The sequence below is a fragment of the Pongo pygmaeus genome, chromosome 22 (assembly GCF_028885625.2).
Source record: "Pongo pygmaeus isolate AG05252 chromosome 22, NHGRI_mPonPyg2-v2.0_pri, whole genome shotgun sequence".
Classification (NCBI taxonomy): Eukaryota; Metazoa; Chordata; class Mammalia; order Primates; family Hominidae; genus Pongo; species Pongo pygmaeus.
The window spans coordinates 50126555-50145347 of NC_072395.2; the positions used below are offsets into that span (position 1 = coordinate 50126555).

The window sequence follows — 18793 nt, forward strand, 5'->3', positions numbered from 1 at the left end:
GGGTGTGTCCCCTGTGCGGCGCAGCAGCTCCTTAACAAGGCTTTGTTGAGCAGCCGAAGAGCAGCAGGCTCTGAGCTGTATGGCGTGTGGCAGGCCCTGGCACTGAGGGACCGAAGGGTGGCAGGTTCTGAGCTATGTGACCCACAGCAGGCCCTGGCACTGAGCGGCCCTTCCCATGGGCCCATGAGGGCTGAAGGCGAGTGCCACTTACCCACTTTGAAGTTGGTGGTCTCCAGTGTAGGGCAAGTGAACAGCCTAGGGAAGACCATGTAGATGGGGACAGAGAGGCCCCTGCACACATCCCCGTCGGCGATCTGAATGTTCTGAATCTCCGTGGCGTCGCGGGCATAGCCTTCTGCACACCCTGGGGGAGGGAGGCCGCATCACGCAGTCAGGGCCAGCAGAGGCTGTGGGTCCACATCCACACGGGCACCACCCCCCAGGTCTGCTCCAAGAATCCTCCAGGGTACCCTCCCCTCACTTTCCTCAGACATGCGGTTACTGCTAAGGCATAGCCACGCTCCTACTTTTGCTTCCCCGACATCCTCTCTTTTTTAGAGTCAGGGTCACGATCTGCTCTGTTGCTCAGGCTGGAGTGCAATGGTGCGAGCTCAGCTCACTGCAGCCTCAAACCATCCTCCCACCTCAGCCTCCTGAGTAGCTGGGATTACAGGGGTGCACCACTGTGCCCAGCCCCCCAGCATCCTCTTAACCATGGAACTCGAGGGTGGCAGTGGAGGGGGACAGGCAGGCGCAAGGCCTGGTGGCACGGCCCTCACCGCACGTCTCCACGCGCACCAGCTGCAGCTCCACGCTTCTGATGGCGGCTTCCGAGCTCTCCACCACCAGCTCTCCCGTTAGCGGCTGTGTGATGACACAGTTTGTTGAGTTGAGATGTCCTCGAAGGAGAAATTTGGGAAGCAAAGCTCTCTAAAACAAAATGAAAACAAATTCACCAGAATGCAGGCAAGGGGGGAAAGTGCTCCATACTTTGGTGCAAATAAAACCTGGAAGCGAAGTTGGATAGTGGTTATATAGTCCACCGGGACCGTCTCACAAAACGGGAAGAAAGGAGCAAAGTACTGACGTCTTGGACACTACCCGGCTGAATTATTCAACAACTCTCTACATATGGCACCTGACTGACACTCTGTGTACAGAGAATGACTCAGAGAACCACCCTAATTGCCTAGTCTCAGAGCTAGAAAGCTCCTTTTTACCAAGAAATAAGACGAAAAAGTCTGAGGGAGTCGCCATGGTGTTCAAGACAACCTGACACACACACAGTTAAAAAAAAAAAAAAAAAAAAAAAAAAATCCCGGCCAGGCACAGTAGCTCAAGCCTGTAATCCCAGTGCTTTGGGAGGCAAAGGCAGCAGGATCACTTGAGGCCAGGAGTTCAAGAACAGCCTGTGTAACACAGCAAGACCCCATCTCTAAAAAATGTTTTAAAAATCAGCTGGGCAGGCTGGTGCACACCTGTAGTCTCAGTTACGTGGGAGGCAGAGGCAGGAGGATTGTTTGAGCCCAGGAGCTTGAGGCTCCAGTGGGCAATGATTACACCAGTGCACTCCAGTCTGGGTGACAAGAATGAGATGCTGTCTCTTAAAAAAAAAACATTCAAAGATGTTCCCAATTGTACAATTTTTAAAACCCAAGACATTTATTTTATTTCATGGAAATTTAAAGAAAACTAGTTTCTTTGACGCTTGATGAGAAGCCTACAAACCTTTACTCTGCAGACAGGACACTGGCTAGGAAGGACTGGTGATGGTCTAGAGCAGGGGTGTCCACTCTTGTCGCTTCCCTGGGCCACGTTGGAAGAATTGTCTTGGGTCACACATAAAATACATTAACACTAATGATAGCTGATGAGTTAAAAAAAAATCACAGAAACAAAATCTCATGTTTTAAGAAGGTTTATGAATTTGTGTTGGGTCACATTCAAAGCCATCCTTGGCCTGTAGGCTGTGGGTTGAATGGGCTTGGTCTAGACATAGACAATTTTTCTAGGAATCTTTACCTCTGGCTGGATCCCGTTACTGAAAGGATTAGAGATTGGCATACTACTGTCCAACAGAAACATAATGCAAGCTGCGAGTGGAAGCCACATATATAATTTAGAATTTTCTATAGTCACATTAAAAAAGAAGGTAAAATTAACCAATATATCAAAAGTGTTATCCCTTCCACATATAATCAATATCAAAAATATGAATGATGTTTTACATTCTCCTTTTCATCCCGAGTCTTTGAAATCTGGTCAGTATTTACACATCCAACTCAGCTACTTGGTCCAGCCATGTCTCCAGGGTCAATGGTGATGTGTAGCTGGTGGCCACCTGACCAGGCAGTGAAGCTCTGGACCTGAAAAGCCCGGGGCTGTGGACCTGGCAGTCCCCAAAGGTACAGACCTCTGAAAAAGTCTGCATTCAAGATTGAGCTTTTATTTATTTGTTTTTATTATAAACATTTTTAGAGACAGGGTCTTGCTCTGTTGCCCAGGCTGGAGGACATGGCTCACTGCAGCCTCACCTCCTGGGCTCAGGCAATCCTCTTGCCTAAGCCTCCCTAGTAGCTGGGACTACGATTGCATGCCACCACACCCAGCTAATTTTTACATTTTTCTTTTGTAGAGACAGGTTCTCACTATGTTGCCCACACTGGTCTTGAACTCCTGACCTTAAGTGATCCTCCTGCCTTGGTCTCCCAAAGTGGTGGGATTACAGGCATGAGCTACTGTGCCTGGCCAAGACAGAGTTTTAAAAATAACTAAGAGAAGCTATTTGTGTAGAAAAACAAAAAGCAGTAGCAGTACACATTAAAATTCTTTTAGGCGACTGATGAAAAAGGAAAGCTTTCAACATTCAGCTCAAGATACTGACTAAACAATCATTTTCCCTCTCCTCCCACTGACATGATATTAACATATACAAATAAAATAAACCTATACTATTTTGAGTCTGAGCTCCAGCCTAGTAGTTCCTATAAAGCTATCTTATATCCTTCCAATAAATCTCTTTTCTACTTAAAAATCTACAAGATTTTCTACAATAAATCTCTTTTCTACTTAAAAAGCAAAACAAAAAACCACCAGTGGAATTTTGTGAATAAGCAATTTTATTTTATTTGCTTTATGTGTTATTTTCTTATTTTCCAACAAAAAACTTGAATGGTTCTGTCGAAAGAAAAGTTCTTCATGTTTACAGATAAACCTGTACCTAGAAAAGCCACAAGGAACGCCCTGTGGGGACCACCCCAGTGAAGTGTTTCTGTCCGATAGAAAGTGGACAATCTGGCTCCCAGGAGTTCGGGGCACCCGTCCTCCAGGTGGCAGGGGGAGCGCTGAGAGCGGGTGTGCTCGCAGGGCGTGTGGTCAGCCTGCCATCGGGCGGGGGCCTGCGAAGGGCAGTAGGCGGGTATCACAGGTGAGCTCACCAGACGGGGGAAGCTGCCACAGGCTGGCACCACAGCTTCCTGCAAAAGGGATCTCCCACTTGAAAAAGCAGACTCGGGGCAAGGTAGGACAAGCGTCCCATGTCATTCACGGCCACAATGCAGACAGCGAGCCTCTGGACTCAGGAGACAAGCTGCCTACAAACACCCCGGCCACGTGCCACACCCAGGGCAGAGCGCCTCTGATGAGCGTGTGCTGAGGACCAGGAGAACAGGTTCTCACTTGGGCTAAGGATACAGCCTCTACAACACCACCACACACAGTAGATCCTCATTTATAAATGTAAACTGACAACCAAGGATCAATACACATTTAAGGAAAACAAAAGCAAGAAAAAGCAAGAAAAAGACACACACACTCGACAAACAGAACCAACCCCTGAGAAACAGAATCAATACAGGAAACGGAGATGAAAGGCCACTGCATCCGTAATGGAAGCAGCAGCTATCCTGCAGAAGAAACGGTGTCTAGAAATGAATCACATTACTGCTGAGGTCAGCGCTTCCGCAGACAGGCTACAGAGGTGGGAGACGGGAGTCTGAGTGGCCCACTGGGGTCGCATGCCCTCAGAGCCCGGAGAGGGGAGACGTGCAGAACAGACAGAGGAGTGGCCTTTCCTCCCTCACCTGTCTGAGAGGCTCCCCACGACACATGTCCAGCCTCTGAGGGATGAGGCCAATGAACTCCCAGGGCCCAGGCCTCCCAGCTTGTCCTTAACTTGATCCTAGTCAGTGTGGTCCAGACAGCAGAATAAAGAATTAGAGGAAGGACGAAAAGTTACATCCAGGAAGAACTACAGGACTCCACTTTAGGAGAAATGCATGGCAGTGGATGAGAGGGCAAGATCAGGGAGGCCGCGGTGAGGCAGAGTTTTGGACGGGCCCAAGTTCACCGTGCAGCTGGAGGGACCAGCTGAGCCTCCACCAGGGGCTGCCACTGACAGCCAGCCAGCCAGACAGCCCTGTCCTGACGCAGGAGGTGGGAGAGCTGGGCTGGCACTGCCCAGGTGTCTGTGTCCTCACTGTACCTGCCCTGGCCGTGAGGCGTCCACCACGGAGGACACTGCAGAATCTTTAAAAAGCACGTTGCTGCCCGGCCTCTGTCAGGTGGGAATGCTGGGGAAGAAACTGCAAACTAAACATCCATGGGGGATGACAACGGGCCAGGGCGCCGGGCGCAGGCCCTGGCTAACCATGAGAAATGAAGGGACGTGGCCGTGTCATGGGCAGAGGGAGGTCTTGGGGGCCCATGATGCAGTGAAACTGAGGGAAAATGGTGAGATTAATAGACATGGACCCTCCCTGAGGAACTTTTCAAAAGCAGTCCTCTTCTAAGCTGCTTTACTGAGCTTAAAAAGGAAATCAAATTGAAAATACTGAGTAATTTGGGTACAAACAATCAGGAATGCCTGCTGGCTGATGATGTGATTTCCAAATAAAGACCACCCGGGCAGTAGCTAGTCCGTGGGGTCTGGCTGCTGGGAAGATACCCACGGCATTCGCCTGTGCGGGATGTCTTACCTCTCTGGCATTCTGTAAGGTTTCAGGTGTAATCGTGAAGTGCACGGGACTGGGACTAAACTTCCCCTTCTGAGGCTAAAACGAGAGGTGAAACCGAAATCAGCAGGTGAAGGCCAAGAGTTCTGCAGGTCAAATAGCTTTTCCCTTTCAAAAATAAACCAACGGCAGCCTGGCGACGCAGGAAGGACAGGGGACTAAGAGGAGCATGCCCAATTCCCCCATCTCGCTGAAACTCAGTTCCCTCATGTGTAAAATGAGGGGAGAGATGTCTTCATCTCTAACGTGCCTTTCAGAATTTTAAAATCAGATCTAAGAAACAGAACAGTGTTATTGGCAGGTACTTATTTGAAACCTCTCAGCACAGTGACCCTCCAAAGGGCTCTTCACACCTCCCAGATGGTCCCACTTCACAGACGAGGAAAGTGGGGCAGAGAGCTCAGTGACCTGCTCAGCTCAGTGGTAGAGCTGGGAGGCTGAGCATCAAACCCAGGACGTCAGGCTGCTATTAGCCTCTGAGCTATAGAGCTGTCTACCTGAAGAATCATACTATAAATGTTACCAAAACAGCAGTAACAGTGATCACCTCCACGTTACATAATTTCAGAATCTATAGATACAGCCGAGCTTCATGAGAGCCTGCCTGGCATCTTTTATCCAGGGGCTGGGATGCAAAGGGCCAGTCTACCACCCAGAGAGCCAGGGGGAGGAAAGGTCCCACCCGATGTGCCGACATGGAGTCCCTCTGGCCCGCGGCCTCAGCTGGGGGACTCTGGGCCAAGGACAATGATGCACGCGTGATGTGCATGCCACTGACTGTCTCTGACCCAGGAGTCTTGTGTCTTCTGCCAGCACCCATGAAACAGTAAGAGGCTAAATGATTAGCTTGTAAATAGGGTAAAATCTCAGACCCCATGGGAGATTCCTGTCATTAAGCACCAGAGTCCCCGAGTGAAGCTTACAGCAGAGTGAACGATGAATTCACAGGTCTTTGTCAAGTCCTTGGCCAACAGAGACCGCTTCATGTCACAGCGCAGTGTATACTAAAGGGGAGAGTTAGAGGAAAAAAGTTCATTTTAGTGGGATTTGCTTGCATCTTGGAATTATATTCAAAGAGACAAGTCAGTCAACATATTTTATGGAAACGTTGTACAATCAGTGCATTATAGGAAATTAACATACATAATATATAATAGGATAGTTAATGTTCAAAATAAAGGCATTTCTGTTTTAAAAATGAACCACTTTAAGGTTATTCTTCAATCTGTTTGCACAGCTGTCCTGCAGTTGGACCCACTGGCAAACAGGTGCACGGTCCCACCTGTAGCAGGGAGCAGGCTGGCGAGACAGAAAGGGCAGTGCACTCAGGAGCAGAGGCCAGGCCAGATCCCGTTGTTGTCTGCCTTACTGTGCGAGCCCAGACAGATAACATAACTTGTCTGAGCTTCTGCTTCCCTTCTGTAGAATGGGGCTCTTAAGACCCACCTGCAGCAAGACTCCAATGAGATCATGTGTGACAAGCACTCAGCACAGGGCTGGCACACAGCAATGCTGGAAAACAGCAGCTACTTTGTAAGCAGGATTAGAAAATCCATACAGTGAGGACTGCAACCCTGGGACAGCACCCAGCATGTCACAACCCTTCCTTGCCGGGCACCCGCTCTGAGTGCACAGTACTGCCCTGGGCACCAGAGCCAAGCTCAAGGTCACACCTGGTCCTCAGGGAACTTCTAGTTGACTGAATATGCAGTAACCCACACATCCATCAACCAACTTCCACAAGGGTCAACTCATGGCTAATCTTATTTATTGAGACATCTGAGGTCTCTCTCCATCTGCCAACACACAGATGTAGGCTGCACTTCAAAGAAAAAGTGGGTTGGAAAATAATGCAGCATCGCACTTGCACACTTGCTTTTTTAATGTCGCAGAGCCGCGTTCCATTTCTCTGCTGTCCTTAGGTTAGTTTTCTGAGCTGGTTGCTACCATGGTGCCTACTGCAAGGTAAGCTCTATTCCCCCAAGGGGAGCCCCACTGCAGAGCTGGTATTGAGCTTAAAGCAGGCTTTGAACGGGGACTGTTGCTTCAAATCCCTGTCCGTGAGCTGAGAGACTATTTAAAAATGTAATTCTATAGCAGGACCACTGTTGTAATGCCAGTCTTTAAAAAAAGAAAAAAATCACATAATCCACGTTTAATAAAGTTAGTTGTTGTTTTAATCATCCAGGAAAAACTTCAGAATTATGTCAAAAATAATTTTCATAACTGGGACTCTATGCATAACTGAATCTTCCAAGAAGCTATATTCGTATGAACAACCTGTCCACATGAAATAAGAAGTTACTGTATATTTAAGGTACTACTGGGAGAGTAAAACATTGTTTAAAAGAATCATACCTTATCTGCAAGGATCTTGATGTAGAACACATATACAATATATATATTCTTTTTTTGTTTTTTAATACGGAGTCTCACTCTGTCGCCCAGGCTGAAGTGTGGTGGCATGATCTCAGTTCACCGCAACCTCCACCTCCTGGTTTCAAGTGATTCTCTTGCCTCAGCCTCCCGAGTAGCTGGGATTACAGGGGCGCGCCGCCATGGCTGGCTAATTTTTTTTTTTTTTTTTTGAGACGGAGTTTCACTCCTGTTGCTCAGGCTGGAGTGCAATGGCATGATCTCGGCTCACTGCAAACTCTGCCTCCTGGGTTCAAGCAATTCTCCTGCCTCAGCCTCCTGAGTAGCTGAGATTATAGGCGCCCACCACCATGCCCGGCTAATTTTTGTATTTTAGTAGAGATGGGATTTCACCATGTTAGGCTGGTCTTGACCTCAGGTGATCCACATGCCTTGGCCTTCCAAAGCGCTGGGATTACAGGTGTGAGCCACGTGCCTGGCCTAATTTTTGTATTTTTAGTAGAGACGGGGTTTCACCATGTTGGCCAGGCTGGTCTTGAACTCCTGACCTTAGGTGATCTGCCCACCTCGGCCTCCCAAATGCTGGGATTACAGGCGTGAGCCACGGTGCCCAGCCCTGTCCATACTTTGAAAGTAGACTCCAATAAAAGGAATTTTTAACTTTGAAAAGGGATGACTAGGATCTCTATAAATTAGTGCTGAATATACAATTTCAGCAGACATATTTTATGTTATAGTATAAACTCTTGCTAGCACAGCTACAAGAGTAAAGCAAGAGTAGAACAAACCTAATAAAACTTGCCTACAATCTAAATTATTGTAAAAAGAAGTAGATGCACAAAGGGCAACTACGGAAGACTCTGATGATCGTATGAAGTATCTAATAACAAAGACAAACATGAATGCAACATGACTGAGAATGTCAAGCTCTTCATCTAAAAAATGACAAGCAAACCAAGCCTCTGGAAGTCAGGAATATAATACTGGCATTTTATATGTATACATATATATGTGCATATGTGTATATATATATATATTTTTTTAATTAAAAAATTTTTTTCTTAAGAGATGAGGTATTGCTATGTTGCCCAGGCTGGACTTGAACTTCTGGGCTCAAGTGATTCTCCTACCTCAGCCTCCCAAGTGGCTGGGATTACAGGTGCATGCTGCTGCACCCAGCATGTCTATATCTTTTAAATCCTTTATTCTGCTTTATGATTTTTACCATTTTACATTATTACAACACAATTCAATTTATAAATGAAAAATTTCTTGGCACATAATTTAAGAAAGATGATATTAGGGTTTAGCAACAAAAGTTTCTATCCAAAGAAATGTGCCTATGTTAACCTTTAGAGTAAGTGCAGTAAGCAGTGGGGGCCGAGGAGTGCTGGTCTGGACCTGCAGGCTGAGGCTGGCCTGTGTGACCACAAGAAGTCACTGCCGTCTCTGGGCGGCACTTGCTCTACTATAAAACTGTAAGAAAAAGACCTGCCAAATAATGGCATGAATGAATGAATGGATGATGACAGATTTAAAAAAACATAATCTTAGTTTCTCTTAAGTTTATTTTCTCAAAAGAAGCAAAGACAAATTTCGATATGAATCAAGAATTAATGGATACTTGAGAATTTTTACAAATTCTGATAGGTGTGCAAATGTTAACTGTAATTATAGAGACGAACGTCCTTAGTTTTTGGAGATGCGCAATGAGGTATTTTGAGATGAAGTATCAAGACTCTGAAACTAACTTTAAAATGATTTAGAAAAAAATCTAAATTTTTAGGTGAACAAAGATGGCAAAATACTATTAAGTGCTGAATGACAATAAGTGTGATAAGCTCATGGAAATCAGAGGTTAAGCTAAGAAATCTCTTCATTGTTAGAAATCGGTGATTGGGGAGGTGCTGAATTCCAAATTGTAGTACTCTGAGGTTAACCCTCAAATGGTAAAATCTGATGATGAAAAGACGAGGGTAGGGGCAATTATTCCCTTTACTAAGGAACTGACCACCTGTTAACTCTCCTACTATATTTTAAGTAGCCTCCAATTTACACACAGCTCTGTAGGAACACAAGCACGCAAGCTTTTTGTTTTGTTTTCTTTTGTAGAGACGAGATCTTGCTTTGTTGCCCAGGCTGGCCTTGAACTCCTGGGTTCAAGCAATCCTCCTGCCGTGGCCTCCCAAAGTGCTGGGATTTTTTATAAGCGTGAGCCACTGTGCCTGGCCAGCACACACGTTTTCTGTGTATATCTGAACATCTGTCTTGGCAACATGTGAAAAAGGATGGGGTTTCCAATTTGACTTTAAACAAAGTCATCTTCTTTTGGTAAGTCTTGATAAACGCAGGAGTTAACAAACATGATCACTGAAAAGGTGATCTTATTCCAGTTTCTAGTGAACATACTCTTGTATTTTTAAATAAACCATATTAAAGAACTACCGTGTGGATAAAGCAAGTTGATACTGATTCTGGGTAGATAATAAAAATAATTTTCAAAATGAAATGTTCAAGATATCTTCAGTATTGCCAAAAAGGCATTTTTCATTCAGTTTCTTTCAGGGTGGAAATAGTCCTAACCTAGAAAGCTGATCAGAAGACTCCCGCCCACATAACCAGCAATTGGTATCTGCATGGCCACGTACGCAGCTTCCTCTGAATCCAGGTACTACTCAGTCATCACTGTTGCTTCCTTGGGGCTGTCCAAAGCCTTTGGTGCTAACAATAAAGGACTAGAAACACTTTTATTCTTCACAGAAAGATGTACATCATACTACATGTGTTTCTTCTGGACAGATGTCTTAGGCGATTCATAAAACTCCCATACAGATGAATCTTTAAACACTCACAGGGGTTTGGGGGGCTTTTATTTTAAAGGTTCTATTATTTTCAGCAGGATAATGTATCTACTAAGGCCAAATTATTGACCAAAACTTAATAAATCAAAAAAATTCCTGACTTTCATCCCTCTTGCATATAAGACTGAAGAGTTTTGTCTCATCCAGCAAGGGAAGCGCTGCGAGGCTGCTATCACAAAAGTATCTTTCTTTCTGCTGAATAAAGGAAAGGCTCTCTCACCCCGCGTGGACTCCACACTGCTCCTGAGACAACAATAGCAGACTGTCAAAGACGTCCTTAACCAGCAGAGGTAGACAGGAAGTCATAATCCACTTCCCCTCATTGACAAGGTTTGTTCAATAAAGAATACCAGCCTATGTCAAAGTAGTAGCCTTTGGGTGTTAAACAAAGAGATACTTGTAAGTATAAAATAGACAAGTTAATGCTAGTGCCAGAAAGAAGTTAGGGCATGTCTGTTACGAGACAATAAAAGCATCCCTTACAATGTGAGGTGGCCTGCAAAGAGCCCAGAAGAAACAGAGGGAAGTTACAGCACAAGTGCCTTGAGGCTCCCATCAGAAGTAACGGCCATACATCAAACGCATTTATCAGGGAAAAATGAGAAATTAACATGGAATACACATGCGAGGTCTCAGCAATAAACACAGTATTAAATTCTTGGGCCCGTCTACTAATGTTGAGAGAAAGACCACACCGTTTTTCAGAAGAAAACTTGTGAAGTCAGTCGCGTGGCACTAGGAAGCTCTTACCTGAATGTTGACAAACACGCCATGATACGTCTCATACAGAACTTTGTTACCCTTCACGTGCAGAGGAAATTCAAAAGGGATTTCTGTTTTGCCGCTGGGAAACTTCCCTGGCTTCACCATTTCTATGTTGCTGTTGATAATCTGGATAGGCTGTAAACAAAAATCAGTTCAGTCCATCAGCATGCACTTGGAGATGTCCCTTCCAATTACTAAAAACCTTCTGAAGGACACAGCACACTGACCCCCTGGAAGCCACCATCCTGCTGTCTTGGGCAGCTCTGCGCTGGGTCTGGAGATGAACAGTGACTTGGCTCTGTTTTTTAAGACTCTGGCACAATAATGATTCATTTACAACATGAGACACATAGGTGCTTGAGACACATGGGAACTGAACTGATATATCCCTCTCTCTTCCCCAGGTATCTCATTTAACTGTTTTAACAACCCCAATCTTCAGGATCAAGAAGCAGACCCAGCACAGTGAGGCTGCCTGGCTAACAGGGCTGACGTGTGAACCCACAGCTCCCCCTCACCGAGCCCCGTGCTCTTCCGGGCAGCGCTGCCTTTGCTCCTGACAGCCCACCAGCTTCCTCGGAGCCTTCCTGCTGCAGCCACTTGGGGAGAACAGGCCTTTCCTCCAGCCCTGTGGCCTGCACAGACCTCCTCCGCTGGGCCTCCAAGGAGGAGCAGGAGGGTACTAACATTTGGAACCTGCCTTCAAGGCACGTATTCATGCTTTTTAAGCATTTATAGTTTAACATCAGTGGCTCTGAGAAGACCCATGACTTAGGAAGTGAATCTCTTAAGTACTAATGGATTAAAATAAAATTGTAGAAAACATAGGAAGCCCCTAAATCTGAATACTGTGAATGCACCTTTCTCTGTCTTCACTCTTTTCCCCGCAAAACTTAAAGCGTTAATATGTCCTTCAGGAAAAGGAAACTGTAAGAATAGAGAAAGAGTTTACATTCTGGAACACAAAACTCTACCCTAAATGACAAAAAGAACAGTTACTTGCTCTATTTTCATCTTACCTTAGTGTCAAATCAACAGTAGCACAGACACAGCTAATAAAAGAACAGTTTTGATTTTGCAAGGCGTGTAACATAAGCCACAGGCACAACTTCTCAGAAGAGCTGTGATCTTTTTTTTTGGAGATGGAGTTTTGCTCTTATTGCCCCAGCTAGAGTGCAATGGCGCCATCTCAGCTCACTGCAACCTCCGCCTCCTGGGTTCAAGCGATTCTCCTGCCTCAGCCTCCCAAGTAGCTTGGGCACACGCCATCACACCCGGCTAATTTTTTGTTATTTTTAGTAGAAACAGGGTTTTACCATGTTAGCCAGGCTGGTCTCGAACTCCTGACCTCCAGGTGATCTGTCTGCCTTGGCCTCCCAAAGTGCTGGGATTACAGGCATGAGCCACTGCACCCGGCTGTGATCTTTTTAATGGCTGAAATTAATACATTTATAGTTCTCCTAATCCTATTTATCAAATGGGAATAAATATAAGCAGACTTTCAATAATGGGATATACTTAGAAACAAAGTATCTCCATTTTCGCAGGTTGATTAGTAAATATCAGAAGTATAACTACCACCATCCCTTGCAAAATAACAACAGATAACAATAAAGGCACACAGCAAGTGAAACCCACCATAAACATGTCTTTTTTAAGAGACATGGTGTCTTGCTCTGTTGCTGAGGCTGGAGTAGAGTGCTGTGATCATAGCTCACTGCAGCCTTGAACTCCTGGGCTCAAGGGATCCTCCTGCCTCAGCCTCCTGAGTAGCTGGGACTACAGGCACGCACCACCACACCCGGCTAATTTTTGAAGTTTATTTATAGAGATGGGGTCTTGCTATGTTGCCCAGGCTACTACTCTCAAACTCCTGGGCTCAAGCGATCCTCTCGCCTTGGCCTCCCAAATTACTGGGATTACAGGCCTGAGCCACTGCGCCCAGCCCAACATTTCAATATTGAACTAAAAACTTGTAATCTAAGCATTCTTTCTTACCTTAACAGAATTATAAAAAGCTTCGAACACACCCACACTTTTGGCACTGAGCTGGAGGTTTACAGTTCCTTCCATGGTCAAAGACACTCCTTGGTGCTGGACTGAATCCTTACTCGATATGACCACCACGCCAGAGAGCACTTCCTGGGAGAGAAAAGACAGCCACCAATCAAATTAGCATGCTTCCTCCATTCTACCTTGTTTATTAGCAGAAGTAGGTCTCCTTCATCATCAATTTGTTTAAAGATCCAGACATTCACTGAGACACCTGGATACCAGGGTGGAGAAGGCCCAGGTCCTGGTAGGGGACAGATGCCCACTGATAATGACGTGGCAGCCTGGACACACCTGACAGGGAGCACCAGGGTGTGGGGATGAGAAACCTCGTCCCGTCACTGCCTCTCAGACATGTCTTCATTCCTGGTTGGGGAATCTCAACAGATGTCTGAGTTCAAGAGTGCAAAGAGAAGGGCCAGGGCAAATGGTAAGTTCCCAGTGATATCACACATGGGCATGGATGAGGTCCCTTCAAAAAGAACACAAGAAAATAAAACCCTGTTCGTTAGGCTCTTTCTCAATAGCGCTGACTAAAATGACAGCACATCTGCAAATACATGAGTAATTTAACACAATGGTTAGCCTGGTGTCCTTTCTGCCCAGAAATGCCTACTGTGAGCAAGACTGGAGGTTATCGGTGCCATCCATGAGGCAGCAGCATGCCACTTTCCAGAAGGACTGCCCTGTCCCTGTGGCTCCTGCTCACACCAGGAGGCATCGGTGCCTCGATTCCCTTGGTTCACACATCATTGAGAGACTTCACAACAGATCATCTATGCATTTATCTGAAGATAATTACTGAGTAATAGATTACGGATAGTAACTACATTTGCTGTTGGAGAGCAGTTTCTTCCTGTCACCATAGAACTGGATAGTCTCAATCTGTTACAGGGGCTTGAGTGGAAGCGGAAGTTGAGGGGATGAATAGCATCAAGCAGAACAGAAAGACTGAATCCACAATCCACACAGAACAACATGTCTCAGGCTGGGCGTGGCGGCTCATGCCTGCAGTCCAGGAACTTTCAGAGGCCAAGGTGGACAGGCTGCTTGAGCCTAGGAGTTTGAGACCTGGGTAACATAGCGAGACTCCATCTCTACAAATAATAAGAAAAAAAATTAGCTGAGTGTGGTGGCACCTGCCTGTGGTCCCAGCTACTGGGGAGGCTGAGGTGGGAGAATTGCTTGAGCCTGGGTGGTTGGGGCTGCAGTGAGCTGTGACTACGTTACTGCATTCCAGCCTGGGTGACAGAGCAAGACCCTATCTCAAAAATAAATGGTAAAAATAAAAATTGGCCTGCAGATCAAACCATTAAAAAACATCTGTCCTACTGGTGTTTAAATCTGCTTATCTTTTATTTCTTCTAGTTATCCAGTGAAAAATTTTTACCAAGTTCTTACTTTAACTTGAATTTTGGAAGCAAGAAATATTCTATGTCCCTTAAATGTGCTAAGTATTTTGTTTTTGTTTCCACTCCCCATCCCAAAGCCTTGAAGTCTAATTAAAACAAACACGATCATCTCCATTTTAAGCAATCTTAAGAATAAAATGAGTTCTCCCTGAATTCTGCTTAAAATGGAGATGACTGTGTTTGCTTCAATGTTAACATTTAATGTTTAATGTCCTAAAAAATTCCTAAGCAGACTTAAATAAAAATTCTTGTGAAGTAACTTAAATTCTAAGTTTAATTAACGTTAATTCTATTAATTTTTTGTATAGCCCAAATTCAAATGGAAATTTAATATTAAAAATTTAGGCCAGGTAAGATGGCTCATGCCTGTAATCCAGCACTTTGGGAGGCTAAGGCAGGAGGATCACTTGAGCCCAGGAGTTCGAGACCAGCCTGTGCTGCATAGTGGGACTCCTTCTCTACAAATAAAACAATTTTAAAAATTAGCCAGGCGTGGTGGTGCGCTCAGGAAGCTGAGGGCAGGAGGATCACTTGAGCCTGGGAAGTGAAGGCTACAGTGAGCCATGAATGAGCCACTGCACTCCAGCCTGAGTAATAGAGTGAGACCCTGTCTCAAAAAAAGAAAAAAAAATTTAAATCCACTAGTATAGTTTTTAAAGTTTACTTGACGAATATGTCCCACAAATAAATGAGACAAAATAATTTGTGAGCTTTATCAATTGAACAATACAGTAGCACTTGAGGATGGTTCCGTTCCTATGCAATCATAACCCTTTCCGTCAGTCTCACGGGAACAGATCTCTGGGTCTCACTGATTGGCATATTCTAACTATGACATCAGTAAAGCCTTTTCCTTCCTTAATCCCTGCAGCATAGGAGGAAAAAAGTAGTGACATACCTCGGAAATAAGCAGAGTAAATATTTTATGACTCAAGGGATTCTTTAATCATTCTTTCAGTGAGACACAATATGTACAGAAAATACAAAATTAACGTTTGTGGATAAATTAGATATTCTTATAATATACAGGTTTATTTAACTCCTACCAATGAAAGAAGAATAGGGAATTAGCCCACCTGAGGCCGAGGGGCCAAGGGATTTAGAAACAGGAGACGGTTTAACAGAGAGGCAAGATCTGTCTACACAATGCTTGATTGATCCTGGCAGACGAAGATAGTGATAAACTGGAATAACAGACATTAAGGAAAACCCAAGATCTCACCAAGAACTTCTCCCTCAGATTTTTGTCTAGACTTTCATCAGGAAGACATAAGATTTATGGCTCCAGATAGTACTAATACCTAATCCAACATCACAAGCAGAGGCCTTCAACTGGGGGCCATGACTACAAAGAGGGGCCGGGCCGTTCACAGACTGGCAACGAACCCAGAAAGTATACACCGAAATCGTGTGCAGGGTGCTACTGTTTTGGGAGAAGAGCCGTAGCTTTTGTCTCATCATGGAGGAGGTGCCTGGCCTGGGAAAGGTCATATTGTCAAGTGGAGGAGGAAGAGGCGCAGCCCCGTATGGTGTGCGTGCTCATCAGAGAAGCCAGCACAGACGCTGGGACCCACTCGTGTCACTAAGAGCCGACCCCTCTTCAGGGTGAGTAAAGGAAAGAGCTTTCATTTGAGGAATGTGAATACTTCAGCCCAGAGACACTGAAATGGGACGGCAGTCCCGTCCTCCCCTTCTCTGGGTTGTGCTCATCTCTCGAAACTACCTGCTTTTGCCACCAGCAGCTAAGCTATAAATTCCCTCAATCACACCACATCCGAGACTACAGCCCGCACCCTAGAGCTTAACAATGGAGAGCCAATCACCCATCAATGTCATTTCTGTAAGCCAATGAGAATTCCTGACAAACAACTTTGTATCACCCCACTCCCTGTCCCCCTTTCTTTGCCTTAACAACCTACTTGTAACACAGGTGAACGGAGTTCATATCTAAGGTCACTGGGGCTGTATCTTCTGGGCAGCTGTCCTCTCTTTGGCTCAAGTCAGCTCTTTATTATACTTTGTGCCTCAGCCTCCTTGTTTTAGGTGGACAGAGGCGATGCATCCAAGAACCACACCACTCAGAGCCTGCTTCGAGGGGCTCCTCCAAGTCCCTGCCCTGGAGGAGCTAAGTCTGCAGAGAGGCCTGAAGCTGCCCATCTTCAACCTCGGCCCAAAGAGCCGCCTGGAAACAAGCATTCCAAAGGCTACTGGCCACCCTTGCTCTTCTCAGCTTTGCTGGTTCTCACAGCAGAAACCACTGGCAAGTTTGTTCAAAGGGGGGCAAAAGCAACCACATTTTCTAACTTTGTATTCTCTTTTTTTTCCTCATTCACTCTGTCACCCAGGCTGGAGTGCAGTGGCACGATCTGGGCTCACTGCAACCTCCGCCTCCTGGGTTCAAGCAATTCTCTGCCTCAGCATCCCAAGTAGCTGGGACTACAGGCATGCACCACCACACCCAGCTAATTTTTTGTATTGTTAGTAGGGTTTCACCAATGTTGGTCAGGCTGGTCTCGAACTCCTGACCTCAAGTGATCCACCCGTCTCAGCCTCCCAAAGTGCTGGGATTACAGGTGTGAGCACACAGCCTAACTCTGTATTCTCTAAATGTAAAAGGCCACTACCAAACTATACAACTCTTTTTCTTATTTGTTCTCTGGAATAAAATGCCAAAACCATAATTGGAACTCTGGATTTGAAAATGGTGGCATTAAGTTAGCGATCCCCTCTTGGCTTCCTGGAAATCACCCAACGAATGAGAACCAAAACCACAAACTGCATTTTCAGCGAAGCAAGGAGATAGCTAAATACCATGAAATAGGTGGAAGAGCTGTTAAAAGAAGTAAAGACTGAGCAGGGGGACATGTGATGAAAACCAGAAACAAGGCCCCCGGCTCTGCAAACGTGCTTCTTCTGGAAAGTGAGGGTACACCTGGGAACAGCTGAGACCACACCCAGAGAGGCATCCTGTCAACCCGCCCCATGCTGGAAGCAGTCGGGTCTCTGCAGCGGTGGAGACAATGAGCCCCTCTGCAAGGTGCAAACGCCCTGCAGCTGGTTACTGCAGGGGCTCAGGCAAAGTCAAGATGAAAGAAACTCACACGTAAATCCTCCGGCTATTAGAACACTCCAGCCAGCCTGGTCTAGGAATAAATTCATCTCCTGCAAGGAGAGGTTAAAAGGAACCAGCAGAGGAGCACATGACATCTAATGGATTAAAAAATGAGAGTGGGAAGGGAAAGGAAGGAGGGGAAATGAGGAAGGAGAGAAATACGAGTGGCAGATGAATGCGAAAGCCAGATCGGGTCACTATTCTACTTAGATTTTTAAGCAGCTCGCCATCTCACGCACACAGTAAGAGCCACAGCGACCTACAAAGGGGGACCCGCCCTCTCCTTACCCGACAGCCCTCATGTGGGGCCCTCTGCTCCCTCGCTCCTGCCCTGGCCCCCTTGCCATTCCTTTCAGAGGCCTGCACATTCCAGCCTTAGGCACCTGCCCATGCTCCTTGCTCCACCTGCTTGTTCTTCTCAGATATCTGCAGGACTCGGTTCCGTGAGCCCACATTTGAAACTGTACTACTCCTTCCCTAGCACTCGTTATCCCCCCCTCCCTGACTGAATGCGCTCTGTGACACTTACACCTTCCAAAATAAGACAAAAGTGCCTCCCTATTTTATTTATTGTCTGTCTCCTGCCCCTGAACATAAACTCCACCAGGGCAGAGTGACTGGCAACAGTAGGCATTCAATGAACATTTACTAAATGAATAAACGATAATTCACCAGAAGAAAAATCCATACCATCAAGCAGATGAAAATGGTGAATGTGCATTTCATCATGAATTTTTAAAGTCCAGTGAGACAGCTGCTTCTATAAAGGATGAACACAAAACAGAGCTAAAAGAGCTCAGAGAGGAAATGGTGAGGCAAAAGGAAGAGATAAAAATATAGGAAAGTTCAGAAAAGAAGTAAAAGGAAAAAATCAAACAACCACAGAAAATAAATTTAAAAGGGTCTAAGGATATATGCAGGGCAGAAATGACAAAATCCAAATAAATTAAATGAAAATTTAAGAAAGAATTCAAAAAGAACCACAAAGACAGAGATAAAATTGGAGACAGGTGACGAACACACAGCTATGCCTAATTAAGTTCCAAATAAGAAAACTGAAATAATGAAGCAGAACAAATATTTACTGTGATAATTCAAAAACACTCAAGGGCAAAGGAATTAGGAGCACTCAATGAAAATACTCTGTAGCAAAAGTGTTCTTATTCAAAAAAGAAAATATCCTTTTGGAGTCAGGAAAAAAGA

At 45.4% G+C, this 18793-nt stretch overlaps 1 protein-coding gene across 1 annotated transcript in view; it reads right to left on the reverse strand.

Moving 5' to 3' along the window:
* Positions 1-18793, reverse strand: part of VPS26C (VPS26 endosomal protein sorting factor C) — a 68715-nt gene that overhangs the window by 3965 nt on the left and 45957 nt on the right. Inside the window, exons 5-10 of the mRNA XM_063659745.1 lie at positions 13013-13156; positions 11000-11149; positions 5936-6016; positions 4977-5051; positions 780-930; positions 212-364 (exon numbers count right to left, since the gene is read on the reverse strand). Coding sequence (XP_063515815.1) covers positions 212-364; positions 780-930; positions 4977-5051; positions 5936-6016; positions 11000-11149; positions 13013-13156 — 754 coding nt within the window. The remainder of the gene's footprint in view (positions 1-211; positions 365-779; positions 931-4976; positions 5052-5935; positions 6017-10999; positions 11150-13012; positions 13157-18793) is intronic.